A 23,007-nucleotide genomic window follows, 5' to 3' on the forward strand; every position below is an offset into this window, starting at 1 on the left:
ACCCATGAACACTTTGCCTCCAGAGATAGGTTCATATGTATGAAACGAATCTCGATTAGGAGTCATATGCCATGTTGCTCCTGAATCCATTAGCCAGACGTCAGTAAGCTCTTCTTTATATGTAGAGATTGTCGCTGCTTCACTATATAAAACCTCCCCATCTTCTGAGGTGCTCGCAACACATCCTTGAGGTTTTGATGACTCTGCAGTGTTCTCTATACCCTTTTTAAACCAACAATCCCTTTTGAAGTGCCATTTTCTGCCACAGTTGTAGCATTTCACAGTCTTCTTGCTTCTTGATTTGGACCTCCCTTGCCTTTGACTCCCACTGGAGCCACGCTCCGTTGATCTCCCTCTTGACACCAACAATGCCTCTGCTTGGTTTGAACTATTTCTGTCTCCTTTATTTTTGCGCCTATTTTCTTCTTCCAAGATGGCGGCTGCAACATCATCAAAGACTAAATAGTCTGTGAGGATATTATTGGTCAAGTTGATAATGAGCTGATCATATGAATCTGGAAGACTTTGAAGTAGAAGCTCTGCACGTTCACTTTCCTCTATTTGTTGACCCAACGTAGTGAGTTGTGAAAATAGAGTTCTTATTGTGTTGATGTGGTCAGTCACCGCCGTGGTTTCTGCCATTCGAAGGGTATAAAGTCTCCGCTTTAAGAAAATCTTATTGTGCAAAGACTTGGACTCATATAGCTTTGTTAGAGTCTCCCATATCTCCTTAGCTGTTTTCTTCTCCGCCACACTTGATAACACTTCATCGGCTAATGCTAAATGTATGTTAGCAATAGCATTGCCATCCATTTCATTCCATTTTGCATTATCAGTGATCTCCGCGGGGCGATCCCCAATTGCTGCCAAGCAATTGTCTTTCCTTAAGATTGCCTTGATTCTCATTTTCCACAGTGAGAAATTGCTCCCCTTGAACCTCTCTATCTCGTACTTTGCTGCCATTGTATTCACCAAGATCTATTCAGCTATCACCGTTTCACAGATCTGTAACGTATATAGAAATAGTATCGTGTGAATAATACTTCACTAAGTAAGTTCCCAGGAAATATTGGAGGGGTCACAAATGGTCCCGCTTAAAACCCAATCTCCTTAGACAGAACTTCCTAGACTGTATTTAATCACCGCACTGACTTTCTATATACGCCAACAGTAGCTTATGTGAACAGTACCGTATGGATGAATAGTGTCGTATAGGTGAATAGTGCTGTAGACGTGAATAGTAACCGTATACACGAATAACTTTTGTGTATTAACAACACCAACCAGAAGGCTCTGATACCACTGTTAGGATACTGGCATGCAAACCCGACAAGACAAAAGGCAAGGAATAATATAAAATGAGAAATGAGACACACAAGAATTTACGTGGTTCACCCAATTGGGCTACGTCCACAGGTAAGTATAGAAGGATTTTACTAAGTAATGTGGGAATTACAACCTCTCTCAAATAATAGAAGAACAACTAAGAATCTCTCTATTATTAGGAGAAAACACCTCACTTACTTTCTCACAAATATCTCACAATTTTGTGGGATTACTCTCTCTTCACTCTCTTCTTCTCTTCTCTATCTTGGTGTGCATATAGGCTTGAATGCATTGCCTATTTATAGGCAAGAGTGAGGGTATAATGGTCATAAATTTAGGAGGAATATATGCCTAACAACTCATCCTCCACTCACACTCCACCAATTACAACTCATCTCCCACTTAAATCTCATCAATTATGCCAACTAATTAAAGTGGCTTTACAGATTAGGGCAAGATTAATCCTCCCTCGTACTCCAAAAAAGTCTAACTTTTCATCGTGAAACCCATGCATCTCTATTTTTTTGGCTTGGAAATAAAAGTCACAGTGTTCAATCATACATAGTTTGGTAGGATGATTTTGCCTATTTTTCTTAAAATCTCTGCATCAATCATTGATATCTGTCCCTTATATATATGAGGTTAGGGGAAAAAATACGAAAACCATCTATCGATCGAACAGTTGAAATCATTTACCCCTTTCTTAGTTTGAATTAGAGTTTGAATCCAAGAAGAGATTATGGAAAATAAACGTTTGTTTTGTTATATGTGGATGATCTTTTAGTCTCCTGAAGAAAAAAGTATTGTTTTCTAGACTCCTCAACAATGAACGATCATGATCATCTTTTAGGCTCCTAAAGAAAAAAGTATTGTTTTCTAGACTCCTCAACAATGAACGATCATGAGACTACGTAACTCAATAATTCAAGTTCAAATAATATTGTTTTATTAAAAAAAAATAACATTGTGTAATGAAACAACAAACACTTGGTAATTGGCACGAGTTGATCAATGTTGACGATCCCCGTGATTATATGAAACGTGTCCTTCAAATTTAGTCAACGTGAGTGCCCATGAAAACAACAGGAGAGTTGCAAGAAAAAATTAAATGAAGTCATGCTGAAGCCTCCAATCATTGTGATAATAAACGTTAAGCATGTTTTATTAAACTTTCGTTGAATTGCATTAAGAGAGGTAATAAAAATCAAGTGTTTAAATATAAATTCAATATATTAATTAAATATATTAAGTGATAATTAAATACATTCAATAGTTTTTAATTATTTCATCCAGTAATTTTTTTTTATTGTTTATGATATATATATATATATATATATATATATATATATATATATTGATTAGCTACATTAAATGATAATACTTATGAAAAAAATATATTAAAAAAAGATATATACAAATCTTAAACATAAAAAATAACTTCTCGTTGTTTTGGTCATTAAATAGCTATTTTAATATATTCCTTGATTATAAAAAAAAATTATATAATACTAATGAAAAAGAAAATTATTATTTATGAAATAGTAATTTTGGTATTCGAAAAAGGGAGGTTTAGTCATCGCTAATGCTCAAGTTAATTTCAATATACTCCTGATATTGAGTTGAAAAAATGAAAAAGAAAAAACAACTCAAGTCCATTAATTAGAAAATAATATAAAAAATAGAAAAATTATGTTAAAGAAAAATATTGTTAGACAATAATATAAATCATATCCTAGGACCTCACCTAACAACTTAAGCCTTTGTGTTGAATTGGTTTTTTAACATGATATCAGAGTCTTGATGAGCAAGCGGTCACAAGTTCGAATCTCACTATCCTTATTTATTTGATAAAAATTAAGCATAAAGTAATTTAGACCTATACAAGTTTCAAGCCCAAAGGGCTTTCACTTGAGGGGGTGTGTTAGAGAATAATATAAATCATATCTTAGAATCTCACCTAACAGTTTAAACTTGTGGGTTGAATTAGTCAATTTAAACTGGTTTCGATTCGGTTTCAGTTTTTTTTTTTTTTAAATTTGATTTGCTTACTTTTTTTTTTATAAAAACCGAACTGAACAAAAAATAATTACCTCTAGTAGCCGCTAACATTGGTGTAACAATAGCAACCCGTTAAAGTTCCTGATTATTCATTGACAGAGGAGGAGAGTTTTCCGGAGGAAGAACAATATAAAAACAGGGGAGTAAAAGGATTGGAGGAGGTTGGATGTGTTGAAGTTTCTAGAGAAGAATGAACTTGTGATTTTCCTGCTATGATACCAAGTTAAGTTAAGAGATTGATTATATATGAATTGCAATGATTGTTAATGGCTGAAATCATTCTTTGTATTTATATTTTTAGGGTTATCTACAATATAATAGTGGAATATACTACTATTCTTATATAAGATGTGTATATATATAAAAGGAGTCTAGCCTCTTTCCATAATAACCCCTTTCTTAGTTTGAATCCAAGAAGAGATTACGAGAAATAAACGCTTTGTTATATGTGGATGATCTTCTAAAGTCATGCTGAAGAGATTATGAGAAATAAACGCTTTATAATTAAAAATAGAAATTTGAAATTAAATGAAGTCATGCTGAAGCCGCTCCAATTATTGAGAAGAGCCGGCCTCCAATCACTGTGCCAATAATTAAAACTATTTTTCAACATTCTCGTCAGAAAAAATAAATAAACAAACACAAATATTTATGCTTGCAGTCAGTGGTAGAAGTTAATTTGAATACACTCCTGATATTGAGTTGGAAAAACTGAAAAAGAAAAAACAATTGAAGTCCATTAACCTCCAAAAAAGAATGAAGAGGTTCTCTTCAGGAGTAGAAGAATTGAAAAATCTAGAAGTTCTTGATGATTGAGTAACTAATTAAGAACACATTCCTTCTTAATCCTCGTGATTAAACAGCACGTTTTTGGCCAATTAAGAGGCGTAAAGTATCTTGCCTCCATTTAGTCATCGTCACTGTTGTTAGTCTCTGCTTGGTTATTTAATTAATTAATTATATTGCTCCAAAAATGTAGATTTAACTAGTGAAGGTGCGTTAGAGTTTCATTATATATACAATCGTCAAAGTCCAATCTTCGCTTGATAAAAAAATAATAATTAGTTGTTGAAAAAAGAAATTAAACAATCTCATAGAGTTTCATAACCTATAAATACCCATGCTCCTGCATGCAAGCTCTCACGCCTTACCCAACAAACAATACCCAAGAAGGAAAAAAGAAAAGGAAAGAATTAAAGGTAGCAAGCCAAAGAAGAACCATGATGAAAGTTGCTAATTTGATAGCAGTTTTTATTCTCTTGGCTCTGGCTTCCTCATTTGTCACTGCCTATGACCCCAGCCCCCTCCAAGACTTCTGCGTAGCAATAGATGATGCTAATTCTGCTGGTACATTCAAGATTGTGATCTTTCCGAATCACGAACTATTATATTTATTTCATTTTGAATTCGCATTCCAACTGATTACATTTTGCTTGTGTCTGCAGTTCTTGTTAATGGAAAATTGTGTAAGAATCCAAGCCTCGCCACTCCTGATGATTTCTCGTACTCGGGGCTTGATGTTCCTGGAAACACATCAAATCAACTTGGAGCACGTGTTAATATCATTACAGCCGATCTAATGCCTGGGCTTAACACTCTTGGCGTATCTTTAGCACGGATAGACTTGGCGCCAAACGGTGGCCTAAACCCTCCACATTATCACCCCAGAGGATCGGAGGTTCTGCTGGTTTTGGAAGGCACTCTTTATGCTGGCTTTGTCACCTCAAATCCTGATCATCGTCTCTTTACCAAAATCCTAAAACCAGGAGATCTCTTTGTCTTCCCATTCGGCCTCATTCACTTTCAATTGAATATTGGAAAGACTCCTGCCGTTGCTATTGCTGCATTAACAAGCCAAAATCCAGGAGTAAACACCGTAGCAAATGCAATCTTTGGAGCCAGTTGGCCTCTTTATCCTGAAGTTCTCACCACAGCATTCCATTTGGATGAAAAACTGGTGGAGGATCTCCAGAGTCAAGAATGGGTGAACCCTACATGAATAGTTTCTAAATTTCCCATATTCGCATAGTTGATATGCGACAATAAAGAAGTGCTCTATGCCTTCCCCTTTTAGAGTCTGTGTTTTTTTGAACGTTCTCCACCTGTTTCGTTAAGCTAATAATTTCTCTGTCAGGTGTCATGTTGCTGAAGGGTTTATGCTCTTCAGTTGAGGTTTCGATCCCTTTTGGATTATCCACGTCCGCTCTGTATTTTGATTAACATAAGATGGCAAGCTGCCAACTTCTTTTCATCATGTACCAAGTTTATGTTTTGTTTGATTGTATGTTGTCACTTTCTTTCTTTCTCCCGAGGTTCTTTCCTCTTGGAGCTTTTTAATTTACGTACGTACCTTGGCTTACCAAAAAAATAAAAAAAAATGGTATCAAAAGATTTTTTCCCGAGTAAGCAAGAGTCAAAATCAAGACCATCACCAATTAAAAAGAAATCCAGCCTCGATCTCGAACAAAGAATGATGAAGGTAGAGTTAGGACATAAAAGTTGAGCTTCAAAATCTGAATGTAATTTATTTATATGGAGAGAAATAAGAAAGTTCACCGTTTTCATCGTTGGCCTCCTACAAGATGAGTGTGCAAGGCAAAGACGTGCTACATAAATCATGAATTTTTTTTAATAACTAAAGTGTTGCATTAAAACGCCAAATTAAAGATGGCGGGAAGGACAATATACAAATCTGCACAACACTCAAGTTTAGCATATTAAACGAACGAAAAAGGAAAAAGACCAAGAAAACCACAAAACAGAGCAACAACCACAGGATGCAGCTTTGCCTCCACGCAAACAAAACTGCCAAGCTAAACTACCAAGCTAGAAATCCAAGGGAAACTCCCACAAAACCAAAAAACTATCTCGATTCTGATTTAAATTATTACTAAATCTTTCCATCTATCATCGACTGTTCCATATCAAAAGAGATCTTCAGACCAAGCTACTAACATCATGAAACACCAGCTCCTCCTAGACCAACTCTGATATGCCAAGAATAAAATGGAAGAGAATGAATGGTATGGTGAAGAACCAGACCACTCCTTACCACCTGCTACAACCAGCCATTGCCTCTCTAGAATTCAAAACTTTCAAAACCTGGAAAAAACAACTCATCACCACTAGGAACTGCAAACATAAATAGACAAAAGAAGGGCCAAAAACATTTGGCAGATTCAAATCCAAGCAACAAATTCACTTGTTCTGGGCACGCCTTATTTTGCCAGTGATATGTCATATGATTAGACTCATGACGAGAATGGGTGAAAGTGATCGAGTCAAAGCATAGAGCCAATCTCTTGGCTGAAGAGAAAAGCTTATAATGCAGCCAAGGTCTGTTCTCTGGATTATTCATCCAACTAATGACATTAACATGGTTAGATTCAATAATAATATGTTTGTGATGGAAAAGAGAGTTAGAGGCTGAGATCTCAACAGCTTTGACATGATTTCAATAGCTTTGATAACAACTCGTGGGTCGACTTCATTGGATTCTAAAATTCCAACTGACAACAAGGAAAATACCAAGAAGAATTCCATAATGATTTCGCAGAACACCACCCATATCTAAGAGACCAGGCTTTCCCAGTGAAGATCCATCCATATTCTATTTGAAGCTATTAACCCTATAGGGAGACCACATGACAACCAAATTAGGTTTTTGGAGATTAGTCTATATAAATAGTCCCTTTGCTGATTTTAATATATTTGAAGCTGAATAGGGAAAATAAGAATCTATAGCCTTCGGCCACAAGCAGAGTCTAGTAATAATAAGGAAGAATAGCGTGTCATAGTTCAGGGTCTTCTGCTTGAAGATCACATTATTAGAGAGAAGCCAAATGGACCATGAAACTGAGAAAAACAACATCAACCATGCCTTTATTTTTGGAACTTGTCATTGACCAAAGAATCCTATTGAGAAGAAAAGGTTGAGAATCTACTTAGGCAACACCACGTTGACCCCCACTAGCTTTAATCTCATCTCTAGAGAACGGAATTTCTAGAGCAGCCAAGGATGAAGACTAAAGCTTTAGAAAATCCAGATTACAACAAGAGGCTCTAAGTCTACCATCATGAGAATAGAGCTTACTGTTGTGTAATTCCAGAAATCAAACATACATAAATTTACGTGGTTCGGCAACTTGCCTACTCCACGGAGCTACTGGTTTGTATTAATCAAGCTTAGAAACAATACAAACAAAGGAGGAGGAGAAAACTCTTCTCAACTCAACTCTACTCACTCAAGCTCTCTCTACTGCTCTCTCAATCTCTTTTTCTCTCTGTGTTTTCACTCTTCTCTAACTCTCTAGCTCTTCACTGAGCATACATATATATTAAGCTAGGAGTGAAGGGCATAAATCATGCCATGATTTATGCCCCTTGTTTGCCTCCACTTGTGCTAAGTGGAGATTAGGTATTCCCACTAAGCACATAGTGGAGGTGGGACATTGCTTGTCTCCAAATAGCTAACAATCTCCCACTTGGAGACAAACAATAAAAATATCTTTTATCCTTGAAGGCCAACTGAAGTTTTACACAACTTCAGTTTATCAAGTGTAACTCCTTTGGTTAACATGTCAGCTGGAGCGTTAACTTTTCACTTTGTGTGGTTTCTTATCTTAAGAGAGGATGTTTTGCGTGTAAATATCTTAACTTTCTTTCCTTGAGTTTTCCTGTTTTCCAATTCCAGATCATATGACTAACTCAGATCAATAATGGGGGTAATGAAATTTGCAAATGATGGCCCAATGTTTAAGTTAAAACTTGTTAACTGGCCCATACTTAAAGTCTTTTTATGTTTTTTCGACCTATCTTCTTCAACTATTCACTATTATAGCCTTTTTTTCCAGCTCATCTCCCTCAATAAAGGAAGCGGCTAGTGACATGTCCACGTCTATACAAGCAGTTGTAGCCACCTCATCATAATCATATAGCACAAGGGCCAAGTGGTTACGAGTGTCGTACATAAGCTCATCAGATAAAACTGTATGCTTGTATATTGCTGTAATTTCTAGAAAAAAGTACAAAAATGGTATGGCTGGCCTAAAGCATATAATGTTGAAAAAAGTACTAGTAAGTGGCCCTTGCATTCTTAAGCCTAAAAAGCATAACTTTATAACAAAATGTCCCCCCTTCAATTATGAGGCATGGTAATTTGGGGATAGCTAGAGTTAGCATCCAAGAAGATGAGGTATTCAAAACTCGCAGTGGAGTTAACCAATCAGTTAATCTTAGAGAGAGGATGGTTATCTTCTAGGAAAGCTTTGTTTAAATCTGGGAAGTACCACAGACATCTACCACTTGTCTATCTAACCAATACTAGGTGATGATCTCATAGGTGGAAGGTATTGAACAAATTCCTTACCTTTGATGGTCGTGAAGGCTTATATGAGGGTGGCATTCAATGGAATAGTGTGTATTTTAGGGCAGCTCATGTGTTTCCTAATCAGCCTTTTCTAGTTTTTTTCTAAGTTTATTGTCCCTTCTAGAAAAGCGATCCCACTTAAAAGACCTTTCTGCATAATTTTCCTTAGGAAAACAGGAAGGTCTATGGCACAACACACTTACCTCTTCCATTTGTATATGGTTCTATATGGCCTGCTTTACTTTTAACAGGCTTCTATTCGATAGAACGTAAAGCTCCTTCACAAAGCTTTTCATTTTACTCCACTTATCAAGGTCTTAGAAGCCATTAGCTTAATTAATTCTTTGATCTTGAATATTTTCTCATTAAACCTCTTCAAATATACTCGCATGAACTCATCATTTGTCTGAGTAACCCCAAAAAGTTTTGTTGAAATTCTTTTAGCTAGAATGCTTGTGCAGAATTGTGTCACCAGCTTGGAACAAAGGTCACTAAAGCTTATAATGGAGTCTGGATCCAAATTATTATATCATGCATATATTGGCCGTCTAAAGGTTATGGGGATGATCTTGCATATGGCATAGCTTGTAACAACTCTATATATATGTGTGTGTGAGAGAGAGAGAGAGATTAAAATTTACACTTTACAGTAAACAAATAGAATAAGGACTATTTAATTCAAGCTTAATAATTCATTCACCTCATCATTTAATGGAGTAACTTATCATTATATTGTTAACATCTTCGCCAATTCTTAACTAAGATGTTATTTTCATTAATCAGGAAATAATCTTCTCAACTTGTCTATTAGTTAGTGCACTATTTTCCTTGGCCAAGTTATTAATCTTTGGCCCATCCATTTAACAGGAAATTATTTCAATCAATTCAAAAATAATATTTTGATTCACTCACTCATTCGATATGGTATTATTTTCATTAATCAAGAATTAATTTTTTGATACGCCCATTCGACAAGGAATTATTCTACTTTTTTATTTCACAATTTTACACTAAAATTACAATCAAAGGAAATTGATTCCAAGAATTATTGAAATAGACTGATAGATTATTTCAAGATGTTAAACACCTACCAGATGTTTGTGCTCGTGATGTAGTCCCCTGCTGCTGATTTAACTCTGCACCCTCATTTATATCACCAAAATTAATGAATCACTAACTATTTATTTTTCATAAGAATCAATCTTATCTTCCATGTAAATTTCAATTTAAAATCAACACAACTCCATACGATTCACATATTTTCCCAACTCAATGTTCCACCACAAGCTTTGCTAAATTTCAAGGGAATAAAATTCCTTTCTTGATTTTTTACGTTGTTGTTGTTAGAACACATAAATTCATCTAAATAAACATGTTCCCCTCATTGTCAAGGCCAAGGTTCAAGCCTTTTTTTTTTGTAGTCTTGATTGAAACCAATGGAGAGGGTATGGAAGGATCTTTTTCTTTAAAAAAAAAAAACAAAGAAACCTTATTCTTTCCCTCCATTTACATTTATAATCATGTTATTTAATACAATTTTAATTAATTTTATTAATCCTTCAATTTCTTTCCCATTTCTTTCTTCTGGTCGAAAATGTCCACACACAAAAGGGAAATTTATTTCTTCTACTTTAAAAAAAATAATCAATTACCCAATCTTATCACATGCTTATAATTAGGGGTGTTCATGGTCCGATTCGGTCTGGTTTTAACCAAAAAATACAATCAAACCAGAAAATAATATTCGTTATTAGTACAACCCGAAACGAACTGAGAACCGGTTCAAACCGAACTGGTTTTGTTCGGTTCGGGTCATTTTTTAGCAAAAAACCAGAAAAACCGGATTGTTCTATGGTAACAGTGATAACCATTGTTCACTCGCTTCCCCTTCCCCTTTCAGATGATGTTAAGAAATATTTGTATATTAATAATCAAACTATACAATTTTGACATAATAAAATAACTACTAGAAGCCCTGAATAGGCCAACGATTTCTCCTCCACAAGCTCTTTTGTTGTTGCATCCATCTTCGCCCTCGAGAACTCGTCAATCTTGAGTCCTGACATTGTCATGACTAGAGGACTCAGTCTCTAATGAGAAAGTAAAAGGAAGTAGAGATTACCTTGTACAATTGACCATTTGCCCTTCTCACAGGTAATCGGGAAAGAGTATACAAAGCCAGGTTGAATCCTATAAGACCCATCAGAATATACCCCCATGGAAACCCATGTTCCCTAAAAACAAGATACAAGGAGAAACAAGATAAATTAGCCAAAAGGGATGTCTTACGATCTGCAGGGAGAGCTTGGATAACCATTGTTCACTTGCTTTTGGGGAAAGGGGAAGGGGAAGGGGAAGGGGAAAGGGAAGAGGGTGGGGCGGCTGGGAAGGGTGAAGGGGAAAAGGGGAAAGGGGAAGGGAGAAGGGAAAGGGCGTGGGGCGGCTGAGAAGGGGGAAGGGGGAAAGGGGAAGGGGAAGGGGAAGGGAAAAGGAAGGGAAGGCTGGAAAGGGAGAGGGGGGTGGCAGCTGGAAAGGAGAAAAGTGATACTAGGGTTAGGAAATGTTGTTTTTATACCTTTTTTTTAAACCGGTTTGGTTTGGTCCGGTTCAATCGGTTTAAGCTGTTCTAAACCGGAACCGAACCGGACCGAGTGTTTTTTTATTTTTTAATCGGTTTATTCGGTATTTTTTATCGGTTCGGTTTTTTCGGTTAGTTTTTTCTTGGTTTTTTTTGGTTTAATCGGTTGGTCAGTTTTTTTGAACACCCCTACTTATAATCATTATTAAACATAAAAATAACTTCATTAAATAGAAATCAAAGCAACAAAGAGGTGAATGTAACGTTATTTGTTAAGTATTCAAACCTCTTTTTATGCTTATAAAGCATAAAATAAAACAAATAACAAAAACAACAAAAGTAGGCCATACATGACCTACTTTTTGGTCTGCAATGAATACCTAGAACAACTATTCTTTCTTGGCTTTGGTTTGGAAAAAATTTCCCCTCAGAAGCTTACAAAGCTCAAGAAAACTTTTATTTTTGCTCTTGGACCTCTACCCTTATATTTCTTATTGATATTACTCCCCGTTTTCTTATCTTTTCTTGTTGTTTTCTTTCCTTCTTTTATGTCCAGCCCCTTCTTGATCTTGAAAAGGATATTTATAGGGTTTTGGAAGGTTTTGAATCCATTTCTAACATCTTGATCTTGAGATGAGTGCTGTGAACCCTTAATAAGAAGTCATTGAGGGGTCTTCGTGTGTGAACACACAAAAACCAAATCTTTTTTTGCATGGTAGTTGCACTATTAGAGTTGACTGAGTTGCCCACTTTCGAGACTTCATCGCAACAATTCTAACATCATCGTCACCTGAGACCACCTAAATTTGGTAGAGGGGGCGCACATATTTCATTTGGATCCAATTTTGCTCAATATGGAGGTTTGTAACTCCGCGTTCATTCATTTAAAGGTGCCAACCTAATCAGCCCTAAATCTGATTTGTTTAATTAGACTCGTAGTTGACTATCAAACTTTTAATTTTTATCAATCTGACTCTTGATTTCATCGATTTCAATCCTTGAAGTCTTGCATGTCTTACAAGTTGGTTCTTAGTGTTGGATTTCTTCAATCAAGTCTCTGATTGCTCATCAAACTTCAATATTTATGTAATTAAGCCTCTCATTTGATCAAATTAACTCCTCAAAAATTACAATTTGATCTCTAGACTTTAATTTCTTCCAATTAAAGCCTAAATTGACTTTTAAAAAAATCATTTTTTTCTTGTAATTAAGCCCTCAATAAATTCAATTAAACCTTGAAGAATTTTAATTGAGTCCTTAAACATCAAATTTTGAATTTCCTCCTCAAAATGAATTTTATTTTGTAGTAGAGCCTTTATTAGTCCAAAATACGTTGTCAAATTTTTCAATTTTGTATATTTTCATCTTCCTCAACCTATTTGTGGCAATTTACTGGGCGTCCTGATATGCTATTCTCACTTATATATATTTTTCAATTTTCTTGCAACATTTTTTCAATTTTGTTTTTGTATTTTTTTTAAATTTTTTATTTATGTAGGGCCCCAAAAATAAGTAACAATAATTATCATTACCAACATGCAAGTGATTATTATCAAGATAGGGTTCAAACCTAGTTAAAGTCGCGAGAGTAGATGTAACGTGTTGATTCGTACCAGTGTTCGAAAACCAATCCACAGAGTTAGGAGAGAAGACATTATTGACAACAATTTTGGCATTTGGTTGTTATCCATGGCTGTGAAGCTGAGAACATTGAAGAGTTGTATGACTAAATGATAGGCAAAGTTGACACTTGACATTATTCGTAAAAGAACAATTATTGGACCAATGTGAAGAGCCATTATTCCTTCTATTTTATTGCCAATTGCTCTGCCTCTAGTCACTTTTACAAGACCCCTAAAAACTATGAAAATCAGACTTGTTTCAGGTGCTGTTTCGATTCTTGTTGGAATGCCAGCTTCCATGAAATCATCCTCTGCCACGACTAAAATTAGGACTATTGTTATACAAACCTGAGAACTGATAGTGTGTAATATTAGTTGATGGTGGCTGAGCTAGCGTAGGCAGTAAAGAAGGAGTGACAACTATGGGTTGAAGAGAGGTCTTGTGAAGGAACTCATGGGTAAGGAGATGACTATGAAAATCTGCATACAAAAAAGATCATGCCTTGGTCGCAAAGCCTGTTACCAAGTCTTTGAACTCACCACGAAGATCTCAAAACATAAACAAATTGAAATCCTCAAGAGAAATTGGTTGGCCAACAACTCCTAATTTATCAAATAATATTTTTGCCTTCTCTGTGTGTGGGGGGGGCGAATCATCGCCTTTGTTGTAACCCATTTTTGGGTCCCCGCACAAAATAATAATAACATACAAAAAGTAAAGAAAATATTATCAAAAAAATAATAACAGTGAAAAAAAGGATGCCAGAACGCTCAGAAAATGGTCAACAATTGGTTGAGGAGGTTTAAAAATACAAAAATTAAAATTTGACAATATTTTGTTGACTGATGATAGCCATGTTGACAAAGAAAATTCAATTTGAGGAAAGAAAAGTCCATAATCAGATGTTTATGGACTCAATAAAATTTTATTGAAGGTATAATTGAATTTATAGAGAGTTAGATTGCAAGAAAAATTAATTTTGGAGTTAATTTGGGCTGTAATTGGAAGAAATTAAAGTTATGGGGTCAAATTATAATTTTTGAGAGTTAACTTGGTCAAATCAGGGGCTTAATTGCATAAATATTGAAGTTTGATGACCAATTAGGGACTTAATTGAAGAAATCCGAGACCAAGGACCAAAATGCAAAACGCGCTCAAATTAAAGGCCTGATTTTGAATCTGACACGTTTGGCGCCAAAATCCATTTAAATGAAACGATGCGTTTTGGGAAAAACGATGCCGTTTCATGCACTGTTATATATATATATATAAAAAAAATAGAGAGAGAAAAGGCTGGAAATGGTGCCGTTTTGAACAGCACCCATGTCTTCTTCTTCCCCTGGACACGCGAAGCAGGGGAAGAAGAAGAAGATTTTTTCTTCTGTTCCACCGCCAGCTCTCTCCCAAAAAGACGTCGACAACCCACTTGCTTGCTACGTGGTGGAAGAATGAAGGGGACGTACCCCTTGGGCAGTTCGGGGCGGCAGCACAGTGGCCGCCCCAGCCACGTCTCCCTCCCCTGTTTTTGCCTATAAAAACAGGGGAAGGGGAAGAAAAACAAAACGGATAAGAGAGGGAAGAGAGAGACCGAAAGACTGAGAATAAAAAAGAAAAAAAAGAGAGGGACAGAGGGACGAGAGAGAGACAGGACATAGAAGAGAATAGAATAGAGAAGAGGGAAAAGAACAGAAGAAAAGAAAATAAAACGAAAAAAAAAGAGAGGTTGACCGAAAGTGAGGAGGAAGAAGGAGGAGCATCGCTGGCCACCGTCTCCACCGCCACGTGCCACCGCCAACGACAACAGCCACGTCTCCTCTCGCCGGGTAAGCTTCCTTCCTTCTCTGCTCCATCTTCTCTTTTCCTTTCATTGGCATGCAGAACGTAATTCACATTCTGCAGCCAATAAATAATTGGTTGGTTACTGTGCTGTGCACAGTAACCGACCAATTATCATTTTAATGGGCCAGTCTTGGCCCATTTTGCATGTTGGTCCAGTTCCGGCCCATTTTGTTTTGGGCCAAAGCTGGCCCGTTTCATTTTTTTTTGGGCCGGTGCTGGTCCGTTTCATTTTTATATCGGGTCGGAGCAGGCCCGTTTCATGTCAGCCTGGTGCTGGCCCATTTAAAAAAAACATTAGTGATGTTCTTGTGTTTTTAATTTTATCAATTTTGGTTAATATCAGTTTGTATTTTACGTCCCAAAAATACAAATCCGGTATGAAAATACCGGGTTTTCATCAAAACTTTCAAAAATACAAAAAAATTTGAAAAACAAAAAAAATATTTTTGTGCATACGGCCAAGTTTCTCAAAGCTAAAAAATCATATTGTTTTTCATACATAAAAAAACAATGTTTTAGCATGCATTTTGCTTTAATAACCAATTTATTAAAGTCAAGAGAACATTGGCCAAAATCTCAAAAAGAACAAAAATTTTATTTTGTTTCTCTCTTAGCATCCGGGATATGACATTACACGTAATGCGTATTCCGGATATTTAATTCTTTTTCAAACAATAGAATGATTAGATTTTACCGCATTAAGATAATAATCTCCTTATTAAGGAGGACTTGTTTTGACCTTTAGACAGACCAACAATTAGAAACCACAACACGATTTTAGATTTTATCAGACAACAAAACAATGCAGCTTACCTTAGGTAGGGTGTATTTGGGGTGCTAATACCTTCCCTTTACGCAACCAGTCTCCGTACCCGATCTATGAGACCAGTTAAGGTTCCTAGTGACCAGAATACTAGGTGACGACTCTCATTCTACTTTTTTTAATGGGAAGAGACAAGAATTCCTTGTCTCTCCACATTTGCCAGAAATACATCCACATTTTCACATTTTTCTTTTCCTGGATGGTGGGCGATAGCCGCGACGCCGCACACGTGCGAAAGCTTTGATGAAGATCTTGAGAAGATCCATGAGTTGCATAATGCAAGAATTACATGGGGAAGCTAGCGCTTCCTCAAGAGTACGAAAAATACAATATGAGGTTTCGCAATTGACAACAAGATATAGTACATCCATTGAAAGATAAAAAAGTAGTGCACTTAGAATAAGTTGATCCATCTGTTTCCAACGAAGAAAAAAAAAGGATTAGTTTGAAGAGAATAACCATCAACAACAACCATATGAAAAGGAGGACACAATAAGGCATCGTCAACAAAGTGGAAAATATCTTGTCCAATAAGATACGATTTGATCTGCATTTACCAACAAAGATATTGGTGTTTGGAAACTTTAAAGAAATAACTTGCTGAGTATTAGATATGGGAACAATTGTTGTAAATGAAGCCTAAATGGGGGGAGATTTATGGCAACAACAGTAGCAGGGGAAGATTTCAAAGCAGAGGAAAAAGAAGAAGTCTGCATCGATTGAGAGAAATGGCAGCCTATTATTATTATTATTATTATTATTATTATTATTATTATTATTATTATTATTATTGTGGTTTTGTTGCTCCCTTGAATTCTTATTCTACTATTATTATTTCTTGGGTAAGGAGTGAGAACTTGCATGCAAAGCATGGGTATTTATAGTAGAGCATTTATCCTTTGTTTAAGTTTTTATTAACAATATAATAATCAGACATTCAAATTTGACAATTGTATGCATAAACACTAATACATATAATATATTTAATAAACAAGGAAATTCTGTGATAAATAGACAACAATATTAATAATAAGGATGACGACGATTACCTGGGAGCTTAATTGCTTATGACTAAGTTCTTTGTACAAATACTTTAACCCCTTATCGGTCAAAATAATTGCTTTTTAATTGCGTGGATTAAGAACAAACCTAATCTTAATTATCTAACTATCAAGAATTTCTAGATTCTTCAATTTTTATACTCTTGGAGAGAACGTCTTCATCTTGTAATCTTCGTTCTCTTGCATTCTTCAATGAAACCATGATTTTCATCCATGAAAAAATAAATAACCAAAACCATAGGCGCTCTCTCTTTCTTTGTTTCACTGGTTAGATTGCTTGTTGTGTTCTTTTAATTTATTTATTTTTTGGTGTGGCTTTCTGATGGACTTCAAGCCTTCAATGATCGTTTCTTTTCATTAGTATATATTTCAATTCAACTTCATACCATCCCGGTTTGGTTTGATATATTTCTTGAAATCAAGCTATCAAACCAAACCAGGTTTATCAACTGTGTTTTCAGCCCCTCATTCAAATGATATCATTATCTCTCTTTCCCTCTTCACAAATTAAAATCTAATATTTAATCAAAGCTGCATATATCAACAAATCTGTATTTTCCTTTAATGCTGCCACTTATTTTGAAAATCTGTAATTTCAGAAGCTAGAAGTTTTGCCTATTTAATCCATGTCATCTGTAGAGATGAACACATGCCCGAAACCCATGCATGATGCATCTCTATTTTTTTGGCTTGAAAATAAAAGTCACAGTGTTCAATCATATATAGTTTGGTAGGATGATTTTGCCTATTAATTTTTCTTAAAATCTCTGCATTAATCATTGATATCTGTCCCTTATATATATGAGGTTAGGGGAAAAAATACGAAAACCATCTATCGATCGAACAGTTGAAATCATTTACCCGTTTCTTAGTTTGAATTAGAGTTTGAATCCAAGAAGAGATTATGGAAAATAAACGTTTTGTTTTGTTATATGTGGATGATCTTTTAGGCTCCTAAAGAAAAAAGTATTGTTTTCTAGACTCCTCAACAATGAACGATCAGGAGACTACGTAACTCAATAATTCAAGTTCAAATAATATTTTTTTATTATTATTTATGAAATAGTACTTTTGGTATTCAAAAAGGGAGGTTTAGTCATCGCTAATGCTCAGGTTAATTTCAATATACTCCTGATATTGAGTTGAAAAAATGAAAAAGAAAAAACAACTCAAGTCCATTAATTAGAAAAAAATATAAAAAATAGAAAAATTATGTTAAAGAAAAATATTGATAGAGAATAATATAAATCATATCCTGAGATCTCACCTAATAGCTTAAATTTTTTGATTAAATTAGTCTTTTGTATTTATATTTTTAGTGTTGTGTACAATACAATTATGGAATATACTAAATATAATAACTATTTCTATATAAGTTGTGTATATATATAAAAGGAGTCTAGCCTCTTTCCATAATAACCCCTTTCTTAGTTTGAATCCAAGAAGAGATTACGAGAAATAAACGCTTTGTTATATGTGGATGATCTTCTAAAGTCATGCTGAAGAGACTATGAGAAATAAACGCTTTATAATTAAAAATAGAAATTTGAAATTAAATGAAGTCATGCTGAAGCCTTACCAATTAATGAGAAGACCCGGCCTCCAATGACTGTGCCAATAATTAAAACTATTTTTCAACATTCTCGTCAGAATAAATAAATAAACAAACACAAATATTTATGCTTGCAGTCAGTGGTAGAAGTTAATTTGAATACACTCCTGATATTGAGTTGGAAAAACTGAAAAAGAAAAAACAATTGAAGTCCATTAACCTCCAAAAAAGAATGAAGAGGTTCTCTTCAGGAGTAGAAGAATTGAAAAATCTAGAAGTTCTTGATGATTGAGTAACTAATTAAGAACACATTCCTTCTTAATCCTCGTGATTAAACAGCACGTTTTTGGCCAATTAAGAGGCGTAAAGTATCTTGCCTCCATTTAGTCATCGTCACTGTTGTTAGTCTCTGCTTGGTTATTTAATTAATTAATTATATTGCTCCAAAAATGTAGATTTAACTAGTGAAGGTGCGTTAGAGTTTCATTATATATACAATCGTCAAAGTCCAATCTTCGCTTGATAAAAAAATAATAATTACTTGTTGTTGAAAAAAGAAATTAAACAATCTCATAGAGTTTCATAACCTATAAATACCCATGCTCCTGCATGCAAGCTCTCACGCCTTACCCAACAAACAATACCCAAGAAGGAAAAAAGAAAAGGAAAGAATTAAAGGTAGCAAGCCAAAGAAGAACCATGATGAAAGTTGCTAATTTGATAGCAGTTTTTATTCTCTTGGCTCTGGCTTCCTCATTTGTCACTGCCTATGACCCCAGCCCCCTCCAAGACTTCTGCGTAGCAATAGATGATGCTAATTCTGCTGGTACATTCAAGATTGTGATCTTTCCGAATCACGAACTATTATATTTATTTCATTTTGAATTCGCATTCCAACTGATTACATTTTGCTTGTGTCTGCAGTTCTTGTTAATGGAAAATTGTGTAAGAATCCAAGCCTCGCCACTCCTGATGATTTCTCGTACTCGGGGCTTGATGTTCCTGGAAACACATCAAATCAACTTGGAGCACGTGTTAATATCATTACAGCCGATCTAATGCCTGGGCTTAACACTCTTGGCGTATCTTTAGCACGGATAGACTTGGCGCCAAACGGTGGCCTAAACCCTCCACATTATCACCCCAGAGGATCGGAGGTTCTGCTGGTTTTGGAAGGCACTCTTTATGCTGGCTTTGTCACCTCAAATCCTGATCATCGTCTCTTTACCAAAATCCTAAAACCAGGAGATCTCTTTGTCTTCCCATTCGGCCTCATTCACTTTCAATTGAATATTGGAAAGACTCCTGCCGTTGCTATTGCTGCATTAACAAGCCAAAATCCAGGAGTAAACACCGTAGCAAATGCAATCTTTGGAGCCAGTTGGCCTCTTTATCCTGAAGTTCTCACCACAGCATTCCATTTGGATGAAAAACTGGTGGAGGATCTCCAGAGTCAAGAATGGGTGAACCCTACATGAATAGTTTCTAAATTTCCCATATTCGCATAGTTGATATGCGACAATAAAGAAGTGCTCTATGCCTTCCCCTTTTAGAGTCTATGTGTTTTTTTGGAACGTTCTCCACCTGTTTTGTTAAGCTAATAATTTCTCTGTCAGGTGTCATGTTGCTGAAGGGTCCGCTCTGTATTTTGATTAACTTAAGATGGCAAGCTGCCAACTTCTTTTCATCATGTACCAAGTTTCTGTCTTGTTTGATTGTATGTTGTCACTTTCTTTCTTCTCCCGAGGTTCTTTCCTCTTGGAGCTTTTTAATTTACGTACGTACCTTGGCTTACCAAAAAAATAAAAAAAAATGGTATCAAAAGATTTTTTCCCGAGTAAGCAAGAGTCAAAATCAAGACCATCACCAATTAAAAAGAAATCCAGCCTCGATCTCGAACAAAGAATGATGAAGGAAGAGTTTAGGACATAAAGTTGAGCTTCAAAATCTAAATGTAATTTATTTATATGAAGAGAAATAAGAAAGTTCACCGTTTTCATCGTTGGCCTCCTACAAGATGAGTGTGCAAGGCAAAGACGTGCTACATAAATCATGATCAAAAACATATCCTAATCTAGATAATGATCTTAGCTAACAATTAGACAACCATGCAGTAGATTACTACTAAGCAATTCTGTTCTAGCTTAGGTACCAAACTTCAACACTCCTCCTTGGTTCCAAAGCTAGTCATTTCAATTCTTGCCCTGAAATCTTCAAACTTGGTTTTAGCCAACGGTTTGGTAAAAATATCTGCTAGCTGATCTTCAGAAGTGTAGTAGCATAGTTCCAGTTCCCCTTCTTATTGAAGCTGCTAGATTGCATGAAATTTAATCTTCATGTGCTTGGTTCTGTCAGGAAAGACAGAATTTTTAAAAATGGCTATAGCTGACGTGTTGTCACAAAACAATGTTGTGGGATTTTGTTGATTGCAGTCTAAATCACTTAGAATCTTCCTTAGCCATATTAGTTGTTTTGCTGCCACATAAGCAGCTATATATTCAGCCTCTGCTGTAAAATGTGCCACCACCGATTGCTTCTTTGAATTCCAACAAAACACACTCTTTCCCACAGCAAAGAAGTAGCCTGAAGTACTCATCATTCCTTCATCACTTCCTCCCCAATCACTATCTGAAAATCCAACAAGATTGATTGAGCTGGCTTTCACAAACTATATGCCAAAACCTACAGTCCCTCTCAAATATCTTAATACTCTTTTAGCTGCCACAAAATGGTTTTGACTTGGCTCTTGCATGAACCTGGAAAGATAATTCACAACAAATTGAATGTCAGGACGTGTGGCTGTTAAATACAGCAAACTCCCAATTAGACTCTTTTAAACTTTCCCATCAGCTTTTGGTGCTCCATCCTCTTTCATTAGCTTCTGCCCCTGTATCATAGGTGTGCTTACTGGCTTGCATTTACTCATTGCAAAATTATCTAGTATGTTCAAGGAAAAACATTTTTGACAAAGAAAGTAACCTTGATCAGATTGAGTTACTTCCATTCCTAAAAAATATGTCAACAAACCAAGTTCATTCATCTCAAACATGTCTTTCATATTGGTTTTAAATTCCTCTACAAGCTGCTCCTTGTCCCCTGTGATTAGCAAATCATCAATATAAACTGATACAATGAGTTCATGTCTATCAGCATGTTTCACATATAAAGTCACCTCATTCATGCTCCTGTTAAATCCTAAGATTAAAAAATGATTATCCAACCTGTTATACCAAGCTCTAGGAGCTTGTTTCAGTCCATACAATGCCTTCTTCAGTAAATATACTTTGTTTGTTGAATTTGATTTTTCAAAACCAGCAAGTTGTTCAACATAAATCTCCTCATTTAGCACACCATTCAAAAATGCAGATTTAACATCCAACTGAAATATATACCAACCATTTTGTGCTGCTAGAGCAAGCAAGAGCTTCATTGTTTCATGTCTGGAAACTGGAGCAAAAGTTTCTGTGAAGTTGATCCCTGCCTCTTGTGAATATCATTTCACTACAAGTCTGGCTTTATGCTTGTTGATCTTACCATCTGCATTTAATTTTGTTTTGAAAATCCATTTCACTCCAATTACCTTCTTGTGAGTTGGTCTATCAACTAGCATCCATGTTTGATTCTTGTCTATCATTGCTAGCTCCTCCTTCATTACTGCAATCCAAACGAGAGTTCATGGCTTCTTCCATATTTATAGGTTCTGCCTTAGCTACATTGCACCTACTATAAATATCTGATAGAGATCTTGTCCCCTTTACTGGTTGATCATCAATATTCTCTGCAGCATCCCACTCAGTTTGTTGCTCAATATTTTCTGCAGCATCCGTTTGTTGATCAATTATTTTTGCAGCATCCAACTCATCTTGTTGCATCTGTTTTGATCCTTCACCTGATGAATTTTTCCAGTCCTAAGTAGCATTTTCTACAACTTTGACATCTCTAGCAACCACAACTTTGTTAAAATTAAGATCATAAATTTTATAAGCCTTAGATGTTGTACTATAGCCTATAAGAATTCCTATATCAGCCTTTTGATCAAGTTTTCTTCTTCTAACTTCAGGTTTCAAAACATAACAAATATTGCCAAACTCCTTTAAATGATCAATACTGGGTTTAAAACCATACCAGAGCTCATAAGGAGTTTTATATGCTAAAACTCTTGAAGCCATTCGGTTTATAAGATATGATGCTATGTTTACTACCTCTGCCTAAAAATTCAATGGCAGCTTCTTCTCATATAGCAAACATCTTACCATCTCCATCAATGTTCTTTTTCTTCTTTCACTTACACCATTCTGCTCTGGTGTATAGGGAACAGTCAGCTGGTGTTTGATCCCTTCTTTAGCCAGGTATGCTTCAAATTGTCGAGAGGTATACTCTCCTCCATTGTCAGATCTCAATATCTTCAATTTGTTTCCTGTTTCTAGTTCAACTGCTGCCTTGAACTTGACAAACTCAGCAAACACATTAGATTTGGATTTTAGAAAATAAACCCAACAATAACTACTAAAATCATCAATAAATAGAAGAAAATACTTTGAACCATTTAATGATTCATTGTGCATAGGTCCATACACATCTGTGTGTACAAGCTGGAGTTTTGACAATGCCCTATATGCATTGTCAGGAAAAACAGCTCTAGTTTGTTTTCCCAACTGACAAGCTTCACAAATAATTTGCTGTTCTTGAATATCTGGTAACCTGTGAGTCATATGTTGGTCAGCCATTCTCTTTAGAGTTGCATAGTTGAAGTGTCCCAACCATTTGTGCCAAAGAACA

The 23,007-nt window shown here is 35.6% G+C and overlaps 2 protein-coding genes across 2 annotated transcripts; both read left to right on the plus strand.

Moving 5' to 3' along the window:
• The first annotated feature begins 4,541 nt into the window (after nucleotides 1-4,541).
• Nucleotides 4,542-5,395, plus strand: LOC133698263 (germin-like protein subfamily 1 member 16). Its single transcript, XM_062121133.1, has 2 exons — nucleotides 4,542-4,731; nucleotides 4,830-5,395. The coding sequence occupies exons 1-2, from the start codon at nucleotides 4,605-4,607 to the stop codon at nucleotides 5,381-5,383; spliced, it is 681 nt and encodes a 226-aa protein (XP_061977117.1). The 5' UTR covers nucleotides 4,542-4,604; the 3' UTR covers nucleotides 5,384-5,395.
• A 13,469-nt stretch (nucleotides 5,396-18,864) lies between these two features.
• On the plus strand, nucleotides 18,865-20,062 carry LOC133698265 (germin-like protein subfamily 1 member 16). Its single transcript, XM_062121138.1, has 2 exons — nucleotides 18,865-19,054; nucleotides 19,153-20,062. Exons 1-2 carry the CDS (start codon nucleotides 18,928-18,930, stop codon nucleotides 19,704-19,706), a joined length of 681 nt encoding a protein of 226 aa, XP_061977122.1. The 5' UTR covers nucleotides 18,865-18,927; the 3' UTR covers nucleotides 19,707-20,062.
• Nucleotides 20,063-23,007: the final 2,945 nt, after the last annotated feature.

Source organism: Populus nigra, chromosome 7 (assembly GCF_951802175.1).
Source record: "Populus nigra chromosome 7, ddPopNigr1.1, whole genome shotgun sequence".
NCBI classification, from domain to species: domain Eukaryota; kingdom Viridiplantae; phylum Streptophyta; class Magnoliopsida; order Malpighiales; family Salicaceae; genus Populus; species Populus nigra.